This window comes from Folsomia candida, unplaced genomic scaffold, assembly GCF_002217175.1.
Source record: "Folsomia candida strain VU population unplaced genomic scaffold, ASM221717v1 Fcan01_Sc001, whole genome shotgun sequence".
NCBI lineage: Eukaryota > Metazoa > Arthropoda > Collembola > Entomobryomorpha > Isotomidae > Folsomia > Folsomia candida.
Window position 1 is genome coordinate 8,012,750 of NW_019091193.1, and position 22,398 is coordinate 8,035,147.

General features: G+C 34.9%; 5 protein-coding genes across 7 annotated transcripts; 2 read left to right on the forward strand and 3 right to left on the reverse strand.

Annotated features, from left to right (window-relative positions):
* Positions 1–634: 634 nt before the first annotated feature.
* Positions 635–4,196, forward strand: LOC110863623. Of its 2 annotated transcripts, none has more exons than XM_035857562.1 (3): positions 635–870; positions 942–3,750; positions 3,827–4,196. In XM_035857562.1, exons 2-3 carry the CDS (start codon positions 2,326–2,328, stop codon positions 3,953–3,955), a joined length of 1,554 nt encoding a protein of 517 aa, XP_035713455.1. In that variant the 5' UTR covers positions 635–870; positions 942–2,325; the 3' UTR covers positions 3,956–4,196. The 2 variants fall into 2 exon arrangements, with proteins under 2 accessions (XP_035713455.1, XP_035713459.1); XM_035857566.1 differs by having other exon boundaries at positions 954–3,750.
* Positions 4,193–8,863, reverse strand: LOC110842022. Of its 2 annotated transcripts, XR_004836515.1 has the most exons (8): positions 8,561–8,863; positions 8,414–8,479; positions 6,233–7,520; positions 5,828–5,890; positions 4,849–5,758; positions 4,544–4,767; positions 4,417–4,479; positions 4,204–4,345 (listed from the first exon to the last, which is right to left on the reverse strand). XR_004836515.1 is itself a non-coding variant. In XM_022087725.2 (4 exons), exons 1-4 carry the CDS (start codon positions 5,129–5,131, stop codon positions 4,331–4,333), a joined length of 585 nt encoding a protein of 194 aa, XP_021943417.1. In that variant the 5' UTR covers positions 5,132–5,438; the 3' UTR covers positions 4,193–4,330. The 2 variants fall into 2 exon arrangements, 1 of the variants encoding a protein (XP_021943417.1); XM_022087725.2 differs by lacking the exons at positions 5,828–5,890; positions 6,233–7,520; positions 8,414–8,479; positions 8,561–8,863 and having other exon boundaries at positions 4,193–4,345; positions 4,849–5,438.
* Positions 8,864–9,558: 695 nt separating this feature from the next.
* On the reverse strand, positions 9,559–10,974 carry LOC110841813 (oxidoreductase HTATIP2). Its single transcript, XM_022087509.2, has 3 exons — positions 10,625–10,974; positions 10,063–10,553; positions 9,559–9,987 (listed from the first exon to the last, which is right to left on the reverse strand). Exons 2-3 carry the CDS (start codon positions 10,520–10,522, stop codon positions 9,770–9,772), a joined length of 678 nt encoding a protein of 225 aa, XP_021943201.1. The 5' UTR covers positions 10,523–10,553; positions 10,625–10,974; the 3' UTR covers positions 9,559–9,769.
* A 2,862-nt stretch (positions 10,975–13,836) lies between these two features.
* LOC118434127 lies at positions 13,837–15,532 on the forward strand. The gene is made up of 3 exons (XM_035846918.1): positions 13,837–15,117; positions 15,188–15,262; positions 15,378–15,532. Exons 1-3 carry the CDS (start codon positions 13,993–13,995, stop codon positions 15,441–15,443), a joined length of 1,266 nt encoding a protein of 421 aa, XP_035702811.1. The 5' UTR covers positions 13,837–13,992; the 3' UTR covers positions 15,444–15,532.
* Positions 15,533–15,586: 54 nt separating this feature from the next.
* Positions 15,587–20,530, reverse strand: LOC110863662 (QRFP-like peptide receptor). Its single transcript, XM_035846917.1, has 7 exons — positions 19,445–20,530; positions 19,111–19,296; positions 18,816–18,943; positions 18,357–18,545; positions 17,229–17,406; positions 16,950–17,159; positions 15,587–16,829 (listed from the first exon to the last, which is right to left on the reverse strand). Exons 1-7 carry the CDS (start codon positions 19,553–19,555, stop codon positions 16,488–16,490), a joined length of 1,344 nt encoding a protein of 447 aa, XP_035702810.1. The 5' UTR covers positions 19,556–20,530; the 3' UTR covers positions 15,587–16,487.
* Positions 20,531–22,398: the final 1,868 nt, after the last annotated feature.

Below are 22,398 nucleotides of genomic sequence, written 5' to 3' on the forward strand. Positions count from 1 at the left end.
ATAAAAATTCAGATGTGGAACTATAATAAATGTAATTCGTTGCGAGTAAAGTTTGAGTAAATTTGAATAAGTCTTACGAGCCTCGGTTCATTCTTATAATCTTACTTAAAATCACTTGAGTGAAAGAAATTTATCGTAAAGATTGACTTAATAAGTAAATACTAAATATATGTACATACTTATAAATACATGCATATCTATGCAACACAAAACAATGCCAGTTGCTTAATGGGAAATTGTATTTTATTCCCAACATGAACATAATATGCAGTATAATATATCTCATCTAATGTGATAAATGTGTGACTATGATTGAACTTCTGGTTTTTCTGTTGGAACTGGAAAGTACTGCTATTGAACCAATATAGAACGTTATGTGATTAAATTATCAGCACTAATGGGCTAAATTTTAATGCTAAATAAGTGCAGTCTTAGCAGTTATAGTGATTTTATTCGTAGCATCATATCAGCCATACATAGATATAATATGTATGTACATATAAGCCTGCATTACATATTGTAATTTTGCCAAGCATCTTGTTTAAGCCATACAATCAGCAAGTTATGAATTGCTTTAACTGTGTCAACTTTGTCACTTTTGCACTAAACTATTATATAAGACGAATTGCAGTGGCCATAAATAGTGCATAATGAATATATCTCTGTTCAAGTATCATCAATTGGTCACAATTAAGAATAATTTGGTTAAAGTCAAATATAGGTCAGGTTAAGGTCAATCTGATGCGCAATCCACATTTCTGCCATCGTATAAAGTTTGAAAGCATGCGAAACTGGAATAATATTTAGAAACAACTCCTGAACAGAGAAGAAAGTTTTTCCCTGGAGAAGCAAAAGAGTTTCGTAGTAAAGGTAAAAAATTATTGTAAAAAAGGGTTTATTTTTGTAAGCACCAGTTTAAGCTCAACTTCTTTTGATATCAGATTTTAATTAAGGTTGCCTGAAATTGTCACCATGGTGCTGCCAAATTTCGTGAGGATTTCAACGTTCACCGTGTTACTCATCGTGACCATAATTTTCACGATGACATTTGAGTCATGCGATTCAGCACCGCAGCAGAGAACAAGAGCTCCGTTGACCCCCTATCAGAGATGCTTTCGGTTATGCATGAAAGAATATGGGCACCAATGGGAAGCTCCAGAAGATTGCCGAAATTGTTGTAACAGTCAAAGCTTTTGTGGATTTTTGTAAGAAATATTTTCAAAATTTCTTAATAGAAGTTTATAATGAAAGTGCGCAAGTAATTTCAAATAAGCTTAGGATGAGTAATCAAATTATTCATACGACAGGATTTGTTAACTAATCACCCGATAGATATTTACGTATAAAAAATTTAGTCATAATATTGTGCATTTTATTTGCCTTATGCTTTCTCTAGCGATACTAAATAATGTCCCTGGACATTAAAATATAGTCACTACTAATGTACCAAATACAATGGAGAAAGGTTTCGGAGAACAATAAAGAATATTAAATTCTAATAAATCATGTCTTTCACATTGTTTTCACAAATAATAATACATAGTTGGTTAATCTAAATAAATATAGTACTTTAGTTACATGTGTCCTTGCACGCGCAAATCGAGAACAAATGAAAGTTCTAAAAAATGGTTCAAAGTTTGTCTTCAACTTGATTCGGTAAATAACATATTTTACCAACACGCAAGCGGCACATAGTTCCTTCCTTCCAATTTTCAAGGATATCAAGCACACAATCGATTTAGATATGTACCAAATACAATAGAAACAAAAAACCTGATAAATTGTAAAAGGATTATTTTATTCTTAGGTGATGCAACCCATGACAATAAGCAAGCAAAGATTCTATAGTTAGCATTTATATTCTATTCTTTTTGTATATATGTATGTAACCAAGGAATGCATATTACAATATAGAATCTCTTATCATAACAATTCCCAACTTGAGAGATCCAGTCTTGTTAAAGACCGATTGAGATGATTTAACTAATTATAAAGTCAATGAAATTGTAAATTTTGAGATTGTAAGGTTAAAAGCATGTTAAATTTATTTCATATTTTTCCTTACTCACCTCATTCAAATTTTGTAGACTTATTTATTGATTTTGTGCATGGCTCAACGCAGAAAGTTATTATCAAGAATGAACCATGTGCATATGAGTAGAGCAAAGAGAAAGACAAATTTTTCATAACGTTTCGCTCTTCGATATCTATGCATGCAAAACAAATGTCCTGTATTTTATCCGTGTGCCAATAATTTAATGATTTACCGAAGTCCAGTTACTGTTTGCCCGTTCGTACACATGTACACCTACTCGAGTGTGAATAATGTACTCAAAAAATTTGTACAATAAGAAATCAGTCAATTCACAGTGTGCTGCTAAAAAGCAATTCCACCTAGAAAACGATTTTGATAACAGAAACCTTATCAGACTAATTTATTTCGACTCTGACAACCATTCACTGTCACCAGAATCAAAATCCATGTCGGAAATACCACCACCCGACGTCGACACGAAATTGAACACATTTTCATCTCACTTTCGTAGAAAAACAATGGTAGGACCTAATCCTTTTGCACCAGTCTACTCCTCCCCATGGCGTACAAATTTCATTATTGTGTTCACCCCACTCTTATTGTGGGGGTTTCCCATCCACCTACTCTTTCTCCACCCAGGAAAAATATATTCGGGGGGCACAAAACAATGGTTAAAATCCTCCTTTACATGTCCACACGTAATTTTGACAGTCTTGACAGCCCTGGTTTGCCTTGTGTTTAACATTGCTCTCTTCTACGCACTGGGAAGATTAGTTCAAACCCTTATCATCAATGGGAAAGTTACACTAGAATTTTTTGATCTGGTTACCACATTGTTTAGCATCCTTCCAATCGCAGTTCCGCTCAATCTATTCTGGTTGAAAGGATACCAGCTACGAAATTTCATAATTTTCACATCTAATGAGACCAATCTGATCAAGGCAAAAAAACAAGTGGATGCAGAAGGTGCAGAATTTGATAGAATTTCGAATAAACGGACAACACTAATTTTAATATACGTTTCAATCCTGCTGATTCATGTACTTGATCAGGTTTCAAATTTCTACACAAATGATATCAGTAAACAGGCCAACTTTGCTATACAAGATCAGATCTGGATAGTAGCGATGAACTATTTCATCCCCGTCCTGTCCACTTTTGTCCTTCCGATTTACGCATGTTTCTGTTTCTTGATAAGATACCAGATCGATCTGGCGCAAGAATATGTCGAGGCTCTCATAAAGATGAATGTAGGACCGACGTATGATCATTTTGATGAGATTAAGAAAATGGCAAAAGATATTTTAGACTCCGTGATGATGACGAATTCGACTTTTAGCATAATTTTATCCGTAGTTGTGATAATGGTGGGGTTTGAGTTGTGGGGAGAAGTGGGGCATTTGGTTTTGACACTTTTTAATATCGCCCTGACAGCATTTTTGGGGTTGAGAGAAGAAGGCGTGGATCCCGCCGTGGTAAAATTATTTGATATTGTAGCGAATGTGACGGGAAATCGATCTACAGCCGGATTAGAACCGGCAACGATTAGACTGGTTGTGGCGGATTGTGTGATAATCTTTGGTTACGTGGCATTATTTGGGTGGACAGTTTGGCAAGCGGTACGAACAAATGATGCCATAAGGGCAATCCATGTTTGGCTGAACGACTTTGTTACTGGCAAGGAGGCAAGACTAAGCTTGGAAGTTCACGATGCGGTATACATCAATTAATTTCATTTATATATGTAGTTATTATTATTCGATGAAATTATTAATTCTAGATTAATTTCAGATTGATCGTCTCAAGTGGTACATCCATTCAAGATTGGAGCAAGAAAGGCCTGCATTATTATCAATTTTAGCACTTGCATTATTTCCACCACTCAAATTGAGACTTGTACGATATCGCGTGCAGCATTAAGTACCCAGTAATTTAATATACATAAAACCCGATTATGAATTGTGACAAGAGTGACAGATTAGTGGGTGATCAAAAGTGATGCCATTTATAAATATCTGCTAGTCAAAAAGTATTTATATACTTAAGGATTGTATGACCTATATTATAATCATAATTATAAAAATATATTGAATATACATATCATCTAAATGTAATCATGTCTATAAGTATGTACTTAAATACAACAAATTACTATAACTAATCTACAGTAATATTCTAAATCTAGAAATCTGTAAGTTCCTTAAATCACAAACTACGTAACTTTTTCGTAATAATTTCGCTGTCAGCCGAATATGTTAATCCTTCGTCAGTTCATATTTATTGCTCACAACATAATTACGTTCGACTTTTCTAAAATAAAAAATTAACTTAATTAGGTACTTGATAACAAAATTTAATCGTAAATAAATTCCGATTCATACCTCTTCCAATCTGGTTGTCAATGATTCCAGAATATGATGCCACTTTCTCTTCATGCCCAACTCCTGAAAAAAATACTGGTCATTAAACAATCAAAAATCCAACATTAAAATATATGCGTTGATGTACATCTTTTAAAATGTTTTCATTTTGTCCGTAATGATGCATTGATTTGAGCAAAAAGTGCATAACGTGTTCCGGTTGTAACTGTTCCTCTGGATCATCAGAGAACTTGTAAATTTCTAAATAAGAACGGAGAACAAAGTTGTCAATATTTTGTTCATAGTCGTCTTCAACGTGTGGCGGTGGCGAGTCGTCATGCTCAGCATCGAAGATTGTAGGAGCTACACCGCCTTCGAGGAAAAATAGGGTTAAAAATGAACGTGACATTTAAATACGAGATGCATTTATAAAATTGCTGTTTAATTAATTACCGAAATAAAGTCCCCACCAGTAAAAATACACTTCCCCCCAGAAGATGAAGAAGAATGATGAAATTGCTCCAAAAATGAGTTGATGTTTTACATACTCCCAAACCTTAATTGGAGTTATGACACAATTGTACTGAGTCACAACGTAAGAAGTAAACGGCACCGTTACGTCACATTTTAAATAATTAGAATTAGGAAGCAAAAGTAACCACATATTGAATCCCATGAGAATAAAACCAAAGCTACAGTGCACGACTCTTATCACGAAGTTGGTTAACCTTGTCATTCTCCTTTAAAATAGACACTTTGATGAAATATTTTATTTCTTAACAAAATTTATGTCAAATTTTATTTTCAAATTTACTTGCAATGGCCAGCACCAAATTTAGCAACTTTTTTATTACAAGAACAGATGCAATTTTAAGTTCGGATAACCTTGCTCATTTCCCATTTCCATCATATATTTTGCACGCAGCTCTAAATTTAGAACAGTTTTTCTTTTGCATGTTATACACGTATGCGCTTATGTATGTAAGTAGGTAAGAGGTCGATCAATATCAAGTTCGGAATGCATTATGTACAAATTGAATTGTGGTTATTATGAGGGCACTTTTTTCAAAAGATTAGTACAAATTTATTTTCCACTAAAACGTTTTTCTTAACTATTTAATTATTAACATAAATATGCAAGTATCTATTTAAATGTGAAATCCCTAAGAATGTAATAAATTAAAATTATGAAGTTTTCTTTCAACTCTTGAGTGCACGCTCAAATCTTTGGTTCAACCTTTGCCAGAAACCCCCTATACACCGATGCCCTAAAGATAAAATCCGTAGGCAAATATTGATACGAGAAATGCCAGGTTTGTAGAATTTTACTCGAATACAGCCGTAGCGGCTACTTCCGGCTTTTCTAAAAACAGAATATCAAAAATAACAAAATAGTTCATAGATATGTACAGAAGTCTTCAATAATTATTACCTCTTGTAGTCTTACTGATAATGACTGCAGAATGTGATCCCACTTTCGCTTCTTTGTAAAATCCTATTTAAAGATAATAAACAATGTCAGGATATCCAGCCAGTAAAAATTTAAAGTTTTATGCATCACGCCTCCCGAGTTGGGAGAAGTCAAAGGTCAAAACCATTTTAAAAATCTAATAGAATGCAGGGAATATCTTTAAGCAAAATAATTTAAAATGCATTCACTGAGGGGTCCTACATACAGTTGATTAGCATATTTAATTCGGATTCCATTAATCAGAGTTTAAAATAGACAATAATTTGAGAGTTATGACAACGACAGATGAAACAAAAATTGACAGAGTTCCCGTAGATACTGTAGTGACTAGAGTGTTACTATAACTAAAAATATGCATAAACTTACATTTTCAACAAGATCTTCATTCTGAATATAATGATGAGTAGCCCTAATCAAAAACTGCAAGACTTGTTCCGATTGAATTATTTCGTTTGGGTCATCAGAGTTTTTATAAATTTCAAAATAAGAAAACAGCACAAAATTATTGATGTGTTGTTCATACTCTTCATCTACTTCTGGTAAATCAGCATTCGAATTGGGCAATAAGAAGATACTACTATCAAAAAGATGCTCTGAAACAACAGATACATAATTGAAATGACATTAACGTGTATGCATGTAACTAATTAATTATCCACTCAAATGACACATTATGAAAGATTTTACCTTGTCCGTAATAAGTATCCCCAAGCCAGTAAAATAACTTATAGAATACCAGAATCAATGCATTGTTCACCATACAAAGGACTAAAAATTTTGCATAACCCCAGACCATATCCAGAGTTAATTGGCATTGGTATCCGTACTTATTAAATACGTAAGGTTTGAATGGGATTATAACTGTACATATGAGAGGATCGTTGTCTGAAACTGGCATAAAAGACGACAAACTAAAAATATTGTGCGTCGAGCAAATCAGAAGGAAAGAAATATAAATCAATTGAATAGAAAATGTGATCCAGTTGACATAGGCTGTCATTTTCTGTCCACCACAATTTTCAACACTAATTTTTTGGACGATAAAAGAACTTGATAAGCAAGTTAATATGCTTGTCGTGGATGATGCCTAAATGTTATCCTGTTCTGATGACCCGACTGTTACTTTTATTTTATTTTTGTACAACATTCGTGACAAAAACTACTGGTGATACGGAAAGGTCTATATTTAGTAAAGTATAAAAAACGCGTGGCCCACAATATTGCTTTATAGTTCTATGCGTCAGTATGCGTATGCCTTGCCATTTGGAATGCTTGAAATGATCTCGGGTTGAACTCGCCATTACCCATACATACTTACTCCAGGATCAAAGGAAAAAGATGTATGTACATACAAGTCAAACGGGTTACAAGCATATTTACATGTGTATGTAAATTTTTCTTACGCATGTGCATATTTATTGAATTATGCGAACAGACAAATTTTTTACACAAATTACTTACATTAATCGTAAACATAATCATATAACAATTAAAAATAAGTCCGGTGATAATTTTATGGCATGCCGTACGTTAATCGAGCACAAGATACATATGTACCTACAAAAATTTGCATGCATATTAAGGCATACATGCTTCAGAAGGTTAAAGCCAGCTCAGCATTATTACGTTGGTTTCAAATTCGTCCACTGTGTTCCTGTGTATCCAAGCAAGTCAAGAGACAGATTCACATTTTTAGCCCGAGTCAGGGCTTATGTACCCGTCACGTCCGTCTGTCCGTCTGTCTGTCTTGCGATAACTGCCGTAAAACTAATCCGATCGACTTGAGATTTTGCACAAATGTAGTATGGGTCAAATGAGGAGTTAAGTTCGAAGATGGGCGAAATCGGTCAAGTGATTGACCGGTGGGGGTCATAAAGGTGGGTGGGGTATTATGCGCCAAATTTTCAAAATTATAGTAGGAAGCTGAAATTTGGTACAGAGATTGATGATGGTTTCTAATGAAAGAATATAAAGTAAAATTATAAAAATTCTCATGTGGAGGGACCCTAGGGGGTGACCCATGCCGATCTTTAAAACTCATCCAATCGAGCTGAAATTTGGTACAGAGGTTGTTAATGGCTACTAATGAAAGAATATGAATTTAAATTTGACACATTTTCATCCGTACAGACCCTATAGGGTGACCCATACCAATTTTTCAAATTCGTGAAATCGAGCTGAAATTTAGTAGACAAGTTGATAATTGCTCCTAATGAAACAATATGAATTAAAATATGACAAAATTTCATCTGGAGGACCCTGTTGGGTGACCCATACCGAGTTTTTGAAAACCTCGTATCAAGCTGAAATTTGTTAAATAGGCTGCCAATTGTTATTAATCGAAGCATGTGAATTTAAATTTGAAAAATCAATTTAAATTTTTATATTTTTTGAAATCAATTTGCAATAAAATTTCATGCAAAAAAGTCGGATTAAGTGATAACCACAATTTTGCCTGACTCGGGCTATATCAAGTCTGCACTGTAGGTTTTTAGTATCAATTTCTAAGATCAGTTTTATTTTGTTTGTCAAGTTAAATTTTGATACCTGCTAGTCCAACTTTTCCGATAAAGATTCAAGAACACTTCGCCACTTCCTATTCATTCCAAGTTCCTGTAAGAATAAGATTGATTAGAAAATTCAAGTTTCAAATTATGTTAAGTTAATTTGATAATGGCCACATTGGTCACGCACATCTTTGAGAATGTTCTCATTCTGCCCGTAATACTTAATAGATTCCAGTAGAAATTTTAAAATTAATTCCGGCTGAATTTCCTTTTCAGGATCGTCGCATACATTGTAAATATTTAAATAAGAACGGAGCACGAAGTTGTCGATTTGTTCTTCATAATCATCTCCCACGACAGGATCATCTTGCCATGGTTCCAATAAAGCATACCATAATCCCGAACTTCCTAAAGACACATAACACATGTGCAAATGAATAAGTATTTATTTATGAAGAAAAATATGTATCAAAATTTTATCTGGATAATTCTACAATTTTACCGTAATAAATTTCACCCAACCAATGAAAAAATTCTCCCATAATAATAAAGATATACGAGCAAATTGTTACACAATAAAATTGATTTTTTATATACTTTAATGCTTCATAACTGTTTAAGGCTATTTTAGGAATTGATGATTGACATTTATATGTCATGACAATGTATGACGTGTACGGCACCTTAATTTCACAAGTATCTATAAAATAATGTTTCTTAACTATACAAGAGAACATCCACAAATATATTAAAGCAAATATGGCTAACACTATAATTTTCACAAGTCCGACTATAAGCAACGATAACTTTGTTGCTCTGGCCATTTCTTAGGAATAAATAAAAACCAAGTTTACGAAAATAATGCTACGTTTGAACCTTTGGAGTTGTTGTCACGCACTTGCAATATGCATTCAAATGTACATAGAAAAATATGCAAATGAGTATGCAAATGGAGAAACAGATGAAATGCAGGTGTCGACATCGAGTCTCGTACATTTCACAACTTTCTCTGCTGTCTATTTTTAACTTTTTAAGTTTACGCACAGTTTTAGATTTGATTCAACTACTAAAACATACGCATTGTATTTACAATGCGATGAGATGATGTGCTCTCACTTAACATAACCAATTAATGTAAATTTGCTCATCCTAAGAAATTTTCAAAACATTTTCAGCCCAAAATATGGGTTTTAAAAACGTTTGCTATGGAGTTTATTCTGCTATTAAGATGAAACATGACCAAAGAATTTTAAACATTTACAATTTTAAAGAAAATATATGCATTTGGTAGTATCAAATTTAGGTTATAAGTGGAATCATACGTGAAAATATGTATTGGTGTTAATTTTAGGTTAAAAGTCAGCGAGGTACACAACAAATGATAATTTTTATCCTTCTACGGTTTTTTCAAATCCTTCCCGATCTTATTGATGGCACAGTTTTCTAGAATTTTCATCTCGTTATCCTCTCCTTCCATCTCTTTGAGTGAATTTCCCACCATCACCTCGCCCAAGAGTTCGGATTCAACGGACATTACATGGAATCGGTCAATTGCTCGGAACACGGATGTCGCCTTGGGTCCCATAGAACTTGACTTATCGGCCAAAATTCCGGCTGGTTGATAAACAAATAAATTATGTATTTATTTGCACATTATGTAAGCATTAATCATAACAAATTGTGCATTACCTGGTCGATACATTATTACTCGACGAAACCCCATTTTTCCTATTGTTTCCTCAACTTCTGCTTTAACTCTGGCAAACAAAAAGAGTGAATTTTTGCTTGTGCCTTGTCCAGTTACCCAGTGGATATCCGGAATCGAGACCTCTTTCATCAGGGTGGCAATAGCAAGCGCATTGGTCAACTCGATTTTACGATACGTTTCCTCATCTACTTTGGTCTGGGAAACGCCAATGGCGTAAAAAGCTGCTGAGAATCCCGCAAAAAGTGCACCTTGTGAAGGAATGTTTTCAAAATCCATCGTTGTTTGGGTAAATTTTGCATAGTTTTCGGTCTCAGGAAGTTCTATACGGCTACGGCCGAGCAAGGTTACTTGCTCGTATTGGGGGCAGTTTGCCAAGGCTTTGACAATGCCCGAACCCACTGCACCAGACCCACCCAACACGACGGCTGTTTTCAGTGCCATGTCAGTTGCCAGTGATTGGATGAGATGAGATCTAAATAGATAAGTAACAACGAATTGATTTATGTGGTGAGTCAATTGCTGCTTATTTATTTGAAATATTACCTTATTCGGGACTTTAAAAATGCGTGAAATATGTGTGAATCTGGAGTCTATCTGATGAGACGATTACACATCAATGGTTTGTTGCAAGAGCGTATGTATACTCGACATCGATTGATAACTTTGGAGGATGAGTTTGTAATAAATACAAAATGCCTCTGCGAAAAACAGTCGACTCACTTTTGCACTAAACCGCATATGCCCTTGAATTGGTAAACATTACAGTGCAGAAATTTTAATAATGACAACGTACGAGTTGTGTGGCATGTGTTATAAGCCCAGAGCAAGTTTTTTACAATATCGGTTGATGATAGTCACGGCTTGCGCTAAAACACGGGAGAGTATGCATCTGGATATGTACATTTTATACGTGTACGAACAAGGAAATTCGGAGCGTAGCTTCATCTTTATATCAAGGTTGTCTTTTACACGGTGAAATATTTCATCAGACTGGATCCGAGAAACACAACAAAAATCGATATTTCGGGCAAAACTTGCGTGCTTGTTGCATTTCGTCATTTACAGCCATTGAGACTTAAGTAAAAGTGAGTGCATGCAATTAAAAATATATTAAAAGTGACAGTATGCATTTGTATGTTGCGCATCAAATTTGCATATCATCGTTAAAGTTTCCATATACGTAGGCCATCGGAAACTTCAACAACGATATGTTATTTTAAAGTAATAAATACAAATAATCCGACAACCACCATAACCAATGCAGGAACCCAAACTTTATGTAGATTTAAAGCAAGTACTAAAATGTCAAAGGTACATGATGTACATACAACATATAAAAACCTGGATTTAACTGTGGAAATCTAATGCAATATACTTGAAGCTAATGCCATTTTTAATCATTAAAGTAGATACATGCAACATTTATGGTTTGACATTTAAAACAATTTAGAAATCAGATAGGCCATAATAGATCATAGGATTTTAGATTGACAATTGACAATAACATTGACCAAATAACCATAGCCAGAAGACTTTATTTGAGTTTGTAATTGAAGTGATACTTCAATTTAATTTTAATTATCTATTAGAACTTATTTATTTATATGTACATACATGCATTCATGAGTAGTTCTTAAGCAAGCTTGAAAAAATTAAAAGCTTCATGAGAGATTTGTGTGCCAAAGAAATTTATATTTTTTAGCGCATTCAGGATGCGTCTAAAATTTGTATGCTGCCATTAATGACTAATGAAAGCTGCATGGTGAACAACAGAAGGAAAGTAGCATTGCAATAAATACTTGGTATTGTAACTTCAATTGAAAGTTTCCATGCGTGTTTTCCGAAATATACATCCAATACGTCAGGTCATTAATAGAAATCCTGGATACGATGAATTCAGAGGTTTCATGTAATCTCGTGCAGCCAAGAAAATATCAAATTATATTATTCAATTGGTTTAAGGTTTGTAGAAACTGTCAGAATATTACCAATCGGAAAAGGCATATGAAGTCAGAGAAGAAAAAAAGGTCTTAAATAATTTGCAACACGAATAGATATGATTGCATGATACCAAGTTGAATGCTGAAGTACTTTTTCTCAGAAAGTTTGAAATTGGAATCTCAGAGGCTCGAAGGAAGTAATACAAAATGGAGATAGCGTCAAGAAGGGCCATTAAACTATTAAACTCTATTCCACTTTCTTATAAAATTCCTCCAATTTTCGGTCTCTCAAACAGTTCAAAGATAAAATTAGGGTTATTCAAAGTCGAATATTTCTGGTTGTTAGTACTTTCTTTAGGAAATGTTCTGTACACGATCTTAATCACAATACTTGTGCTGAAATTAGTGCTCAACGAATCACCCGATGTAAGCAAAGGCAGAATATTTTTCTTCTTCATTCTCAACATTATTGGCACCGTTAATTCAGTCTATAACATACTCATCTACGTTGATCATAAGCGTCTTAACTGGATAGCAAGAGAAATTCGTAAATTAATATAATTCGTATTACATGCATCATAAAAGCGTGCCTTTTAACACTTTTGTCTCATGAAAATATATTTTCAGGGGTTTTACTTTGTCAACAAAAGCATCGAAATGGAGGATCGAAAATTTCAGAACAAATTTGGACCTTTCTCATACAAAACACCATCGTGTCAACCTACATCCTACTACTTTTATTTATACCTTTGCCATTTTTTGGCAAGATGGATCCGTTCTACCACATCTTACGCTTATCCACGTTTTCCGAATTCGGTTCAACCCTGTACGGGAAGATATTTCGTTCCATAGTTTTAGGTCTGATTAGTCTTCATTGGGCAGTATGCTCGGTTCGCATCGTGCTGTACTTTGCGATATACATCTTCTTTGCGACCGAGATTTTTGCAGCGTTGCTAAAAGATATCAAGCAACACGAAGGGATTTTGAAAGCCGATACTGCAATTTATAAGTCAATAAGCATTATTATTCATCGGTGTAATGCTGCAGTTAATGAAACGGTTGCAGTCGCAGTCGCGGGTGCTGGTGGGATCTTTGTGTGTGCGATGTGTGCAACGATACGGTATTACGACAGGTCCCCTCTGTTGACATATCTTGTGTTTCCTGGCACCGCCCAACTGATGCTTGTTCTGGTGAGCTTTGTCCTTACCATTGCAGGAGGTGTGGACGCAAGGTCGAGAAACGTGTTGAAAATATACGAGGTCAATAATTCCAGTGTGAATTTACAGGGGAAGGCTCGAAAATACAATGCGTGTGTATTCCGCTCTCTCTTACCCTGCTCGATTAAGTGTGGCAACTACTTTTATATAAAGCGAACGACACTTGTTTCCATGTACATGAATATGTTGGATCAAACTATTTCTGTTTTGTTTATTTAGATAATTAATTTGCATAATACTAGTGCCATTTGCAACTGTTTACTTGTTATTTGATCGAATGTAGGCACATGCATATATTATTCATTCTTTATTAGGACACAATTTTTCAATCAAATCAGGATTCAAAATGATTGTCTAATTTTTATTGAATTAGTTCAACTTATTAAGATTTCCATGCAACTTCAAACATAAATTTACTGATCGAACTATTGATAGGACGCTCGGTTTTACATATTCATGTTGTATTTAACCACAAAAGCCCTTCTAGAATACAATTACATAGGTACTATCAAGTTGTCAAGTTTATTGATCTCGGGCATGTTTCGTAGTAATTCTTATCTTACCCAATTACGAACATTGTTTGCAATTCATTTAGTAATTCTAGCAACACCCAAAAACATGCAGAATCGTTCATTGTTCGTAGTTGAATCCTGCGTCACAAGAATGCGATAAATACTGAACAAGAAAATTCTATCGATTTAGTACTGATCAGTCGAACTTCACGAACCCAATTCAATTAATTACTTCCAGAATTATGTCAAACCAAATACTTCCAACTTCTAAACAAATTTCTGACATATCTCTCTTAAAAGGAGCTAAATTACCCTTCATTATCTTACAGTTGTGTGGCTTCTTTCCATTCTCGGTTATCACGAGTCCTAATAAATCGTCGATATCGGTATCTTCTTCTCCTTGGTACAAATCACCCCCTCAAATTTGGCTTCTGACCTTAATTTTCACCGAACTCGCACCCTCGTTCATCATAATATGTTTTGCACACAACGTTTACAAATCAGTTCTTGAAGAGTTTCAAAATCAAGGGCGCAACACCTTCATTACGATAAATGTTGCGTGGGGACTTTGCAGCGTTGTCAACCCCATCGCCATCAGATTGCATTCTCTAATGTCCAAAGGCCGTTTTCTTCAATTTTGGGATAATTTTTCCAAACTGATTGAAAATTTCCAGGATCCAGACGATGAACAATACGTTTACATATATTTGAAATATCTTCGGATAAAATTTATCCTTCACCTTATTTCTCAAGTTACAATTTCTTTCGTAGAAAGTTGGATTTATTTAAGTTATGGGATTTCTGTCGAGGGTTCGTTGGAAGGAATTGGGCTAATCAGTTCATTACAAGATTGGACATTTTCTCTTAATGGGATTTTATCTCTGTTTTGGTTTCATGGGTTGATTTACTTTGTATCAAGTTATAATTTTTGCATGAGCAGATTATTGGCTCGATTAGAGCGAGAGGATGAAAATCGAAACCGGGCTAATAGAAAAGTACGGATGGAAAAATTAGTTCAAGACTATATTGCAATGGATCATAGTGTAACTCAATTCACTAATCTTTTTAGCATGGTTATAAATATCATTGTCGTTCATGGTTTGGTTTATTTGCTGTATTGTATGTACTTTGTCTACATTTCTACAAATATGGAGGAATATTTTTTAACTTTGCTCACAACTGTGCAGTTGCTAATTTTTACTTTATACTTCTACTGGTTGGCGAATAGTGCCAGTAGTTTGGAAGAAAACAGTAAATTGTTCTGTAAATTGATAAAGTATTCCAATTTTGAACTTGATAATGGATCTTGTGATGGTGGCTGTGGAAAGGACTTACAAATTATTTTCATGAGGCTTGAGAAGAATAAGGTAACAGTTTAAGGCTTTGGTTAATTTTGAATTTATGTACAAACTCATAATATTGAGGTTTCTGTGATAGTTCGATCACTCCGGACTGGAACCAATTGCAATAAGAAATTCGGTGATTGATTTAAATTTACGTCTTCAACTTTCTGTGAGTCATTCAACTATTCATTATTAATATTGAACTATTTAGAAACAGCACAATATGCAAAATGGTGTGTTGTGTATGTACAAATACTGATTTGAATTGTTTGTATTGTATTTAGATGATTGCAGCAATGACTACGTACTTGGTCATAATTGTACAATTTCAAGCGGGTGATACGTCTTAATATAAGCAGAGGAAATTTTCCTCAGGAAAATTTTTGTATTAAGAGAATGTCGTTATGCAAGGTGTAGATTATATGTATATGCGTATTTAGTATGTGTATAAAATTTACAATATGACAAATAATAGATTATTATCGAGGTGAGGTAATCAAGCTCAACACAGTTTATTACGTTACACAATCTGAATCTGCCTATAAGATATGTAGAAGAGAGAATGCTTAATTAAAGAATAATTTGTCAGTGAATTAAATTTATAAGTGCAATTTGGTTAAACATTGATTGGGTCCACAAATGCTTATCAGTGAATATTGAGTCACATGCCTAGTACAGATAGTATGCATACATAAAAGCTATCTATATTTACATGTATTTTGACATGTACTTGTGTGTTTTGTAACTAATCAATACTGTGTAACATACACTAAAAATACATATTTGCAAAATGATGATTTCCTTGAAAATACATACATACGACACAATTTTTTCATATTGCTACATTTGCATTCTACAAAATAAGAATGCTGGCCGGACAAGCGTGCGAGTGAGAACTACATATGAATATATATGGATCATTAAAATTCACAGCTCACGAGAGAATTTGTTGCATAAAACAAACAATTTGTGCTCAATTTCCATTTCCTGGTTTCACAGAAAGTCAAGAATGTCCATATTTACAAGAGAATCTGCTTTAAAGTGTTTGTGGTGTTTCCAATGAATATACAGGATCAGTCCGTGAAAGACAAAAAAGCTTTGAAATCCAAGAACAATCAGATACGTGATTTTTGAAAGTCTGCCTTGCTCTCACCCGCAGAATGAAATATAAAGAAGAAGTTGATTCACAAAAGCGACTGGAGCAAAAGTAAGAAAACAAAAGGAAAAAAGTTAGAACAAACAAAGAACATGAGCAATGTTCATTGTTTCACTACACACATTTGATCTACTGCACATGAAAACATACACTTCTCCAGATAGACCAGGATGAGATTATGCCAGCATTTCTCAGGATTTACATACCCTTCACACGGCGTATTGAGAGTAATATAAAATTAACCAATTTCTACTGGAATGCTATTGGAATTACTACTGGAATTCCTTCCTGTAGTTGAAATTGCATTTTTGTTCCCAAGAATTGCTGTCCTTTTATTCCAACTAGCGGGTCCATCCGTAGAATTCCTACTCATCGGCACTCTTCTCCCTTCGTGATGAACACTTCCGAGTTCCATTTCTTCGCCTTGGGTAATGAGGATGCCAGCAGCGTGTCGCACCGATAACGGAGTTTGAGAACTCATCAACGCATTAGTTGTTAGGATATTAGATTGCGTGTTATCCATGCAAGAAGTTGTTGGTCTAGAACAATTCCGCGAACAGTGAAATATACCAAGGAAACCCTGTAATAGAAATAAATTGACATCCAGCACTCCCAATTTAACAATATCATCGTCATAATATGACGATAAATAGGATATCATCCTATTTAAGCTATTTATGAAGTTCCATCCATTTAATACCTTTCTAAACCTCGCACTCATTGCAAAATATATGCAGGGATTGATGCAGGAGTTTCCAAATGCGAAGAGGTTGATGAGCAGCATGGTGAAAAAATACTGGCCAAAGTGGAGAAAGTTGTCCGACTGTAGCTGGGTCACCAGGGTCACGGCAAAATACGGACTCCAAGACAATACAAACGATAATACAACAATCAACACCATTTTTGCAACCTGAATCAAAAGAGGGTCGATTGCATATTTGCATGTTTTATTTTTAGATTTACATATTCAGATTTACACCTTTCTCCGCCCTTGTTCCAACCTTACAGCTCTGGCATCACGTCTTGTTTGAACTGGAATCTCCTTTAGCAATACTCTCGTAATCGAGAAACAGGTCACCGCAATGAATCCCAAAGGAATAAGGAACACGAGTACGAAGAGAGACATGAAATACCAGAATCGAAAGTTGTCCGAGAAACTGAAATAAAAACATTGTTTGTTTTATCCTTCATTTTTATTCCTATTTTTTCGTATGCATATGTATGCGTCTAATCTTTCATTAATTGGTATAATCCATTCAGTGCCTAGGTTGATGTATACTATTCAATTATACACTTTGAAAAATTAAGTGGATTAGCTTTTATAATTCATGAAGTTAAATAAGCCTGTCTTCCATTCTATTATTAGCTACCGTCTTAAATTTTACAGTAGGCAAAAGATATAGTTACTAACAGTATACATATGCAGATTGTAGTTCATAAATACATGGTGCGAAACTGCGAAAGATGGGACTTGATCTCCATTTCCAATATGTACATGACTCAAACATAACCCTTTCTCAAAAGCCACTTAACTTCCTCCAGAACTAGGAACTCCTATCAACGAACATCAATAAAATGTTCGTCGATACTTGGATAGCAGAACACTTTGCCTACGACCTACGTATAGCAATTCCGTCCTACAAAATCATTTGTGTGAATGAATCTTTTTCACCAAGTCATTCACTTGCAAGTTTTCTCCAACCCAGAAAGTGTGAGATAACCTTAGGCTACGGATTTTGATCATGAACGCCACGCAACAGAAGCCTTGCTTTCAATCAGTCTTTCATCAATGGTCACGTACATACTTTCGTATTATTGCCCAAAAAAGTACCAACAGCAGAAAAAAACTTTCATTACAAGTTTTTTTCTGTTGCTATTTATTGCTACTTTTGTATAAAAATAAGTATGCTTGCTAGATCGAGAACATGTTAAATTGCCAGTGTCCTACAAGTTAAGTAAAGCTGATTCAGCAAAACTGTTTTAAAAAGTATATTTTCTTGGAATTTAGGGTAAAACATTGTGCTACGGTATCAATAGCATGCTTAATTTAGAAACGAAGGGTTCCAACATACTTTTGGATTACTGAGATACTTGATTAATTACTCACCGATCAAAGCAAGTGACACGATTAAACTCTCCATATTTAGAGTACAGAGATTGTGACACAGCTATTGCAGAATGCAGATTAGGTGAGGCGAAGACACAGGAAGTGACCCACACGACCGTCAATACTCGACGAGTGCGAAGATTCGACATGGAAATCCTTGATTGTACCGGATGCACGATGGCATTGTATCTGGAATTATTCAATAATTATTCCACGTGTTAATTCATCCAATCTCAATGGAGATTGGCATGCACATTAGAGACAAGATGCGAGGGTGTGTGTATATGTCTCAACCCAGTATTCGCTTCAAGGTATGCATTTCAAATATAAATCCTCGTAAGGATTCAAATTGTAGAACTTCTCTGCCTTGTGTGGACCGGAAACAATGTTTCCACACACATCTATCCAAATTAAATTGCTGAATTTGTCATAAAACTGAAATTATTTTAAGTAACTTGCCGTTCAAAGCAGATCCCCACCAATGTGAACACGCTAGCAAATACAACGATTGCCTCAAAAAAACGCACGGTGGTACACAACTTGTCAGTCATCATGTTGAGTTCAGCATCCGCCGTTAGTTCGAATAGCTATAAAATTCAATTCTTTTTTCAGTCAGCTTCAATAAGTAATGAACAAAAGTTGAAAGTAAAAGTACTTTAATTAGTGAAGTTGTAATGACTTGAACCAAATCAATTAGTCATGAAAATTATATAAGTATGAACCTATTTATCAAAGTCTCAATTTGCTTACTTACTTTCACTGGGAGTACAACAGCTCCTACCAAGAAATCGCATACGCTTAAATTCACAATATAGTAGTTGACAGGAGTGTGCATGGACTTGTTCTTATAAACGGTTAATGATACGCACAAATTTCCCATCATGCTAATCGCAGCTTCGACGAGGAACAGTGAAATAAATGTAATTCGCACCACCTTGATCTATAATATAATTAGAAACGAAACGTTTATTATTAAAATTGAGTGACTGACAAGTGCTGGATTGACGAATCTAATTAAAGACCTTTATTTATTGATACTAATATTAATATACAATTTGAAGTAGTATGCTTAATATTGGTACACGTACCTGGCTAAAGTCTGGATACTCAATTCCAGCATCAAGCTTTGTCGTGTTATTAAAGTGCCCAATTTCTTCAAAGAAGTTTGAATAATTCTCACCTTCATTGTGGATTGACATATTAAAGTACAAGGAACTAATTGCTCTACAAAGTCAGACTCTTCTGGTAGTTGAGTAAATTCGTAACGTTGCAGATGAAAGTTCCTGGCTTACGTCTCGAGATTCTGAACACTGTGGCGTGGGTCAAAAGTATGAAAAAATAGTAACTACAAAGCATTATTCCTATAAATGGGGAGAAAATTATTAAGCTTGAGACTAAAATGGTGGTATGGGTAAAAATTCTCGGATGTGCTTTTCTCCCTGGTTTTGAGGAAACTGAGACAAACTCGGAGAAAGTTGAAGGTTTTATGTCTCAACTTTTTCCCACGATATCATTCACCTCCCACTTGAATTTGAGCAATTCATACGCACACATGTTGCTTGAAATCCCTATGAATAGAAGTACATTGCGTATTTTTTGACTGGAAACACTTAAATAACTAATCGAATTGTAGATACAATTACCGTTGCATTCTAAAAGCCCTAGAACATGTAAGCATTTTTCAAGTTTTTGTCTAAACCGTTTTGATTCAGAATCTACCAGTCATAAGTGAACAATTTCAGTATTATATTTCTTTTGATGATGAACCCACTTTGTGCAAAACTTCAACATTACAAGTGGAATAATGTCAAAGGAATAGCTAATAAATAGGAAGGAAGATACATCGAAATGAAATGAAATGAAAGGGGGCCTCTTAATCTGAATAAAATAATACGGATATAATCTGCCTTGTCTCAAATGCTATTATACCAAAACTGTGATGAAACAATTTAACCAGGAGTTTATGATTCATCAAATTTTCTTAATTACAATTTTCTCATGGATAAATAAATAGCCTCAAAATTAATGTGATATAATTCAATTTGCAGCTCATTTCTTGTCAGAATTACTGATATGAGTGACTCATCCTCAGAGACTGCATAATTCTTCCCACATAGTTTTCGCTTCAAGTATGTATGTGTTACTGCTATTGCATAAAAATAGTGACTAGGTTCACATAAACCGGTACATGGTGTGTGCAGAGTTGTCGCGAAACCAAAAACGCTCTTACACGTGTCCAATAGAATCAAAAATTAGTGTATACGTGTAACAGCGTTTTTTCTCAATGTGCCCCAAAGTTTTCATATGGCCCCAATTACTGGAACACCACATTTCAACGTTACTAATGGGTTAATTCTCTCCAAACTTAGCATGCTATCCTCGTTTCGTATTCGTCACATCGCCCCAGAGAATTGGCTTCCTAGGTTAATTCTAATTTTCTCCAGTAGTGTCGATGCGGTGTACCCCAACTTTTGATATGTTTTACATATTTAGTAGTGCAACAATTGTCAATCGCAATAACCGTCGAAATCGACCTGTATGACCTTGCTCTAAGGGTCAGGGGTAAAAGTTCGGAGGTCAAGTCTCACATAACCCCTTAAGTGTGACATCGTTGAAAAGGTCTCGGTTAGAGGATTCAAAATATATATACTTTGTGGGGTCTATGGTCACTCCTTGGTGTTCCAGAAGTGGAAGATTATTTTTGAGTTTGTGCCCATCTGTTTGCCATGTTAGCTTCCTATCTAGTGCTGTGTTAAATTCTGGAAAATCAGAAATTCTTATTGAACCGCCTCTAGACATCCACGGAGTGGTCATAGACCCCATAAAGTATATATATTCTGAATCCTTTAATCGAGACCTTTTCAACGATGTCACACTTAAGGGGTTATGTGAGACTTGACCTCCGAACTTTTACCCCCGACCCTTAGAGCAAGGTCATACAGGTCGATTTCGACGGTTATTGCGATTGACAATTGTTGCACTACTAAATATGTAAAACATATCAAAAGTTGGGGTACACCGCATCGACACTACTGGAGAAAATTAGAATTATTGGTACTTAGCGGGAACCTCTGCCAAAATCGATCTTCCTACAAAGTACCCTTAATATTTGACCTATGAGGTTCAATGAAACGGCATTCGAAGCAGAATATAGTGTTTCTGTAGAGATATGAAGCTACAAAGATACCATTTCATAAATTTCGAAAATATTTCAAAAAAACGAAAAAAATTGTCAAAATTTTCAGGTAGATGGCATTACAAATTTTAACCTAGGAAGCCAATTCTCTGGGGCGATGTGACGAATACGAAACGAGGATAGCATGCTAAGTTTGGAGAGAATTAACCCATTAGTAACGTTGAAATGTGGTGTTCCAGTAATTGGGGCCATATGAAAACTTTGGGGCACATTGAGAAAAAACGCTGTTACACGTATACACTAATTTTTGATTCTATTGGACACGTGTAAGAGCGTTTTTGGTTTCGCGACAACTCTGCACACACCATGTACCGGTTTATGTGAACCTAGTCAGTGCATTTCGATGTTACCTATATCACAATATAATATGCGAAAGAAAACAATAATTTCACTCTAATATATACTATTTCGTTATCAATCGTATCATTGAGTTATGTAAACGTCCTTACATACACATTACATTGCGATTTGTTGGAGATGATAAACAAATGTGTGCTAATTAATGCATCCCATTCGTGGGAAAAGTCCAGAGAGCAGCTTAAAATGAGTTAAACGTTCTCGTATCACTCTGATTTATGTATCAGCATGTATGTACAAATTGGAGCACCTACACCTAATAATACATCCCCTCATTGTCCTCCAACAGGACTAAATTACTGCCACAAAACTTCATAAAAATTTAATTTTGGTCCGATCTTCACTTAATCGCCTCTTTCCTTGATAATGGATATTCATTTCTGACGTGCATAAATAAAACTCATTGGTTTGAATTTACCAATTTTATATTAAGGCATGCAAAATTCAAAAAAGGTAGATGATTTACGTCGGCCTAATAAAACCGGACAA

What these genes read in the sequence shown, in the direction of transcription:
- LOC110842022 (XM_022087725.2), bottom strand. Translation starts at nt 5,131, where the DNA reads ATGACAAGGTTAACCAACTTCGTGATAAGAGTCGTGCACTGTAGCTTT. An exon ending in CTGGTGGGGACTTTATTTCG is followed by an intron (nt 4,768 to 4,848) that starts GTAATTAATTAA and finishes TTTTCCTCGAAG; the next exon opens with GCGGTGTAGCTCCTACAATC. An exon ending in ATGAAAACATTTTAAAAGAT is followed by an intron (nt 4,480 to 4,543) that starts GTACATCAACGC and finishes TATTTTTTTCAG; the next exon opens with GAGTTGGGCATGAAGAGAAA.
- LOC110863623 (XM_035857562.1), top strand. Translation starts at nt 2,326, where the DNA reads ATGTACTCAAAAAATTTGTACAATAAGAAATCAGTCAATTCACAGTGT. An exon ending in GCTTGGAAGTTCACGATGCG is followed by an intron (nt 3,751 to 3,826) that starts GTATACATCAAT and finishes GATTAATTTCAG; the next exon opens with ATTGATCGTCTCAAGTGGTA.
- LOC118434127 (XM_035846918.1), top strand. Translation starts at nt 13,993, where the DNA reads ATGTCAAACCAAATACTTCCAACTTCTAAACAAATTTCTGACATATCT. An exon ending in TGAGGCTTGAGAAGAATAAG is followed by an intron (nt 15,118 to 15,187) that starts GTAACAGTTTAA and finishes TTTCTGTGATAG; the next exon opens with TTCGATCACTCCGGACTGGA. An exon ending in ATTTACGTCTTCAACTTTCT is followed by an intron (nt 15,263 to 15,377) that starts GTGAGTCATTCA and finishes TATTGTATTTAG; the next exon opens with ATGATTGCAGCAATGACTAC.
- LOC110841813 (XM_022087509.2), bottom strand. Translation starts at nt 10,522, where the DNA reads ATGGCACTGAAAACAGCCGTCGTGTTGGGTGGGTCTGGTGCAGTGGGT. An exon ending in AGTAATAATGTATCGACCAG is followed by an intron (nt 9,988 to 10,062) that starts GTAATGCACAAT and finishes TTTATCAACCAG; the next exon opens with CCGGAATTTTGGCCGATAAG.
- LOC110863662 (XM_035846917.1), bottom strand. Translation starts at nt 19,555, where the DNA reads ATGTCAATCCACAATGAAGGTGAGAATTATTCAAACTTCTTTGAAGAA. An exon ending in CTGTTGTACTCCCAGTGAAA is followed by an intron (nt 18,944 to 19,110) that starts GTAAGTAAGCAA and finishes TGAATTTTATAG; the next exon opens with CTATTCGAACTAACGGCGGA. An exon ending in GTGGGGATCTGCTTTGAACG is followed by an intron (nt 18,546 to 18,815) that starts GCAAGTTACTTA and finishes GAATAATTCCAG; the next exon opens with ATACAATGCCATCGTGCATC.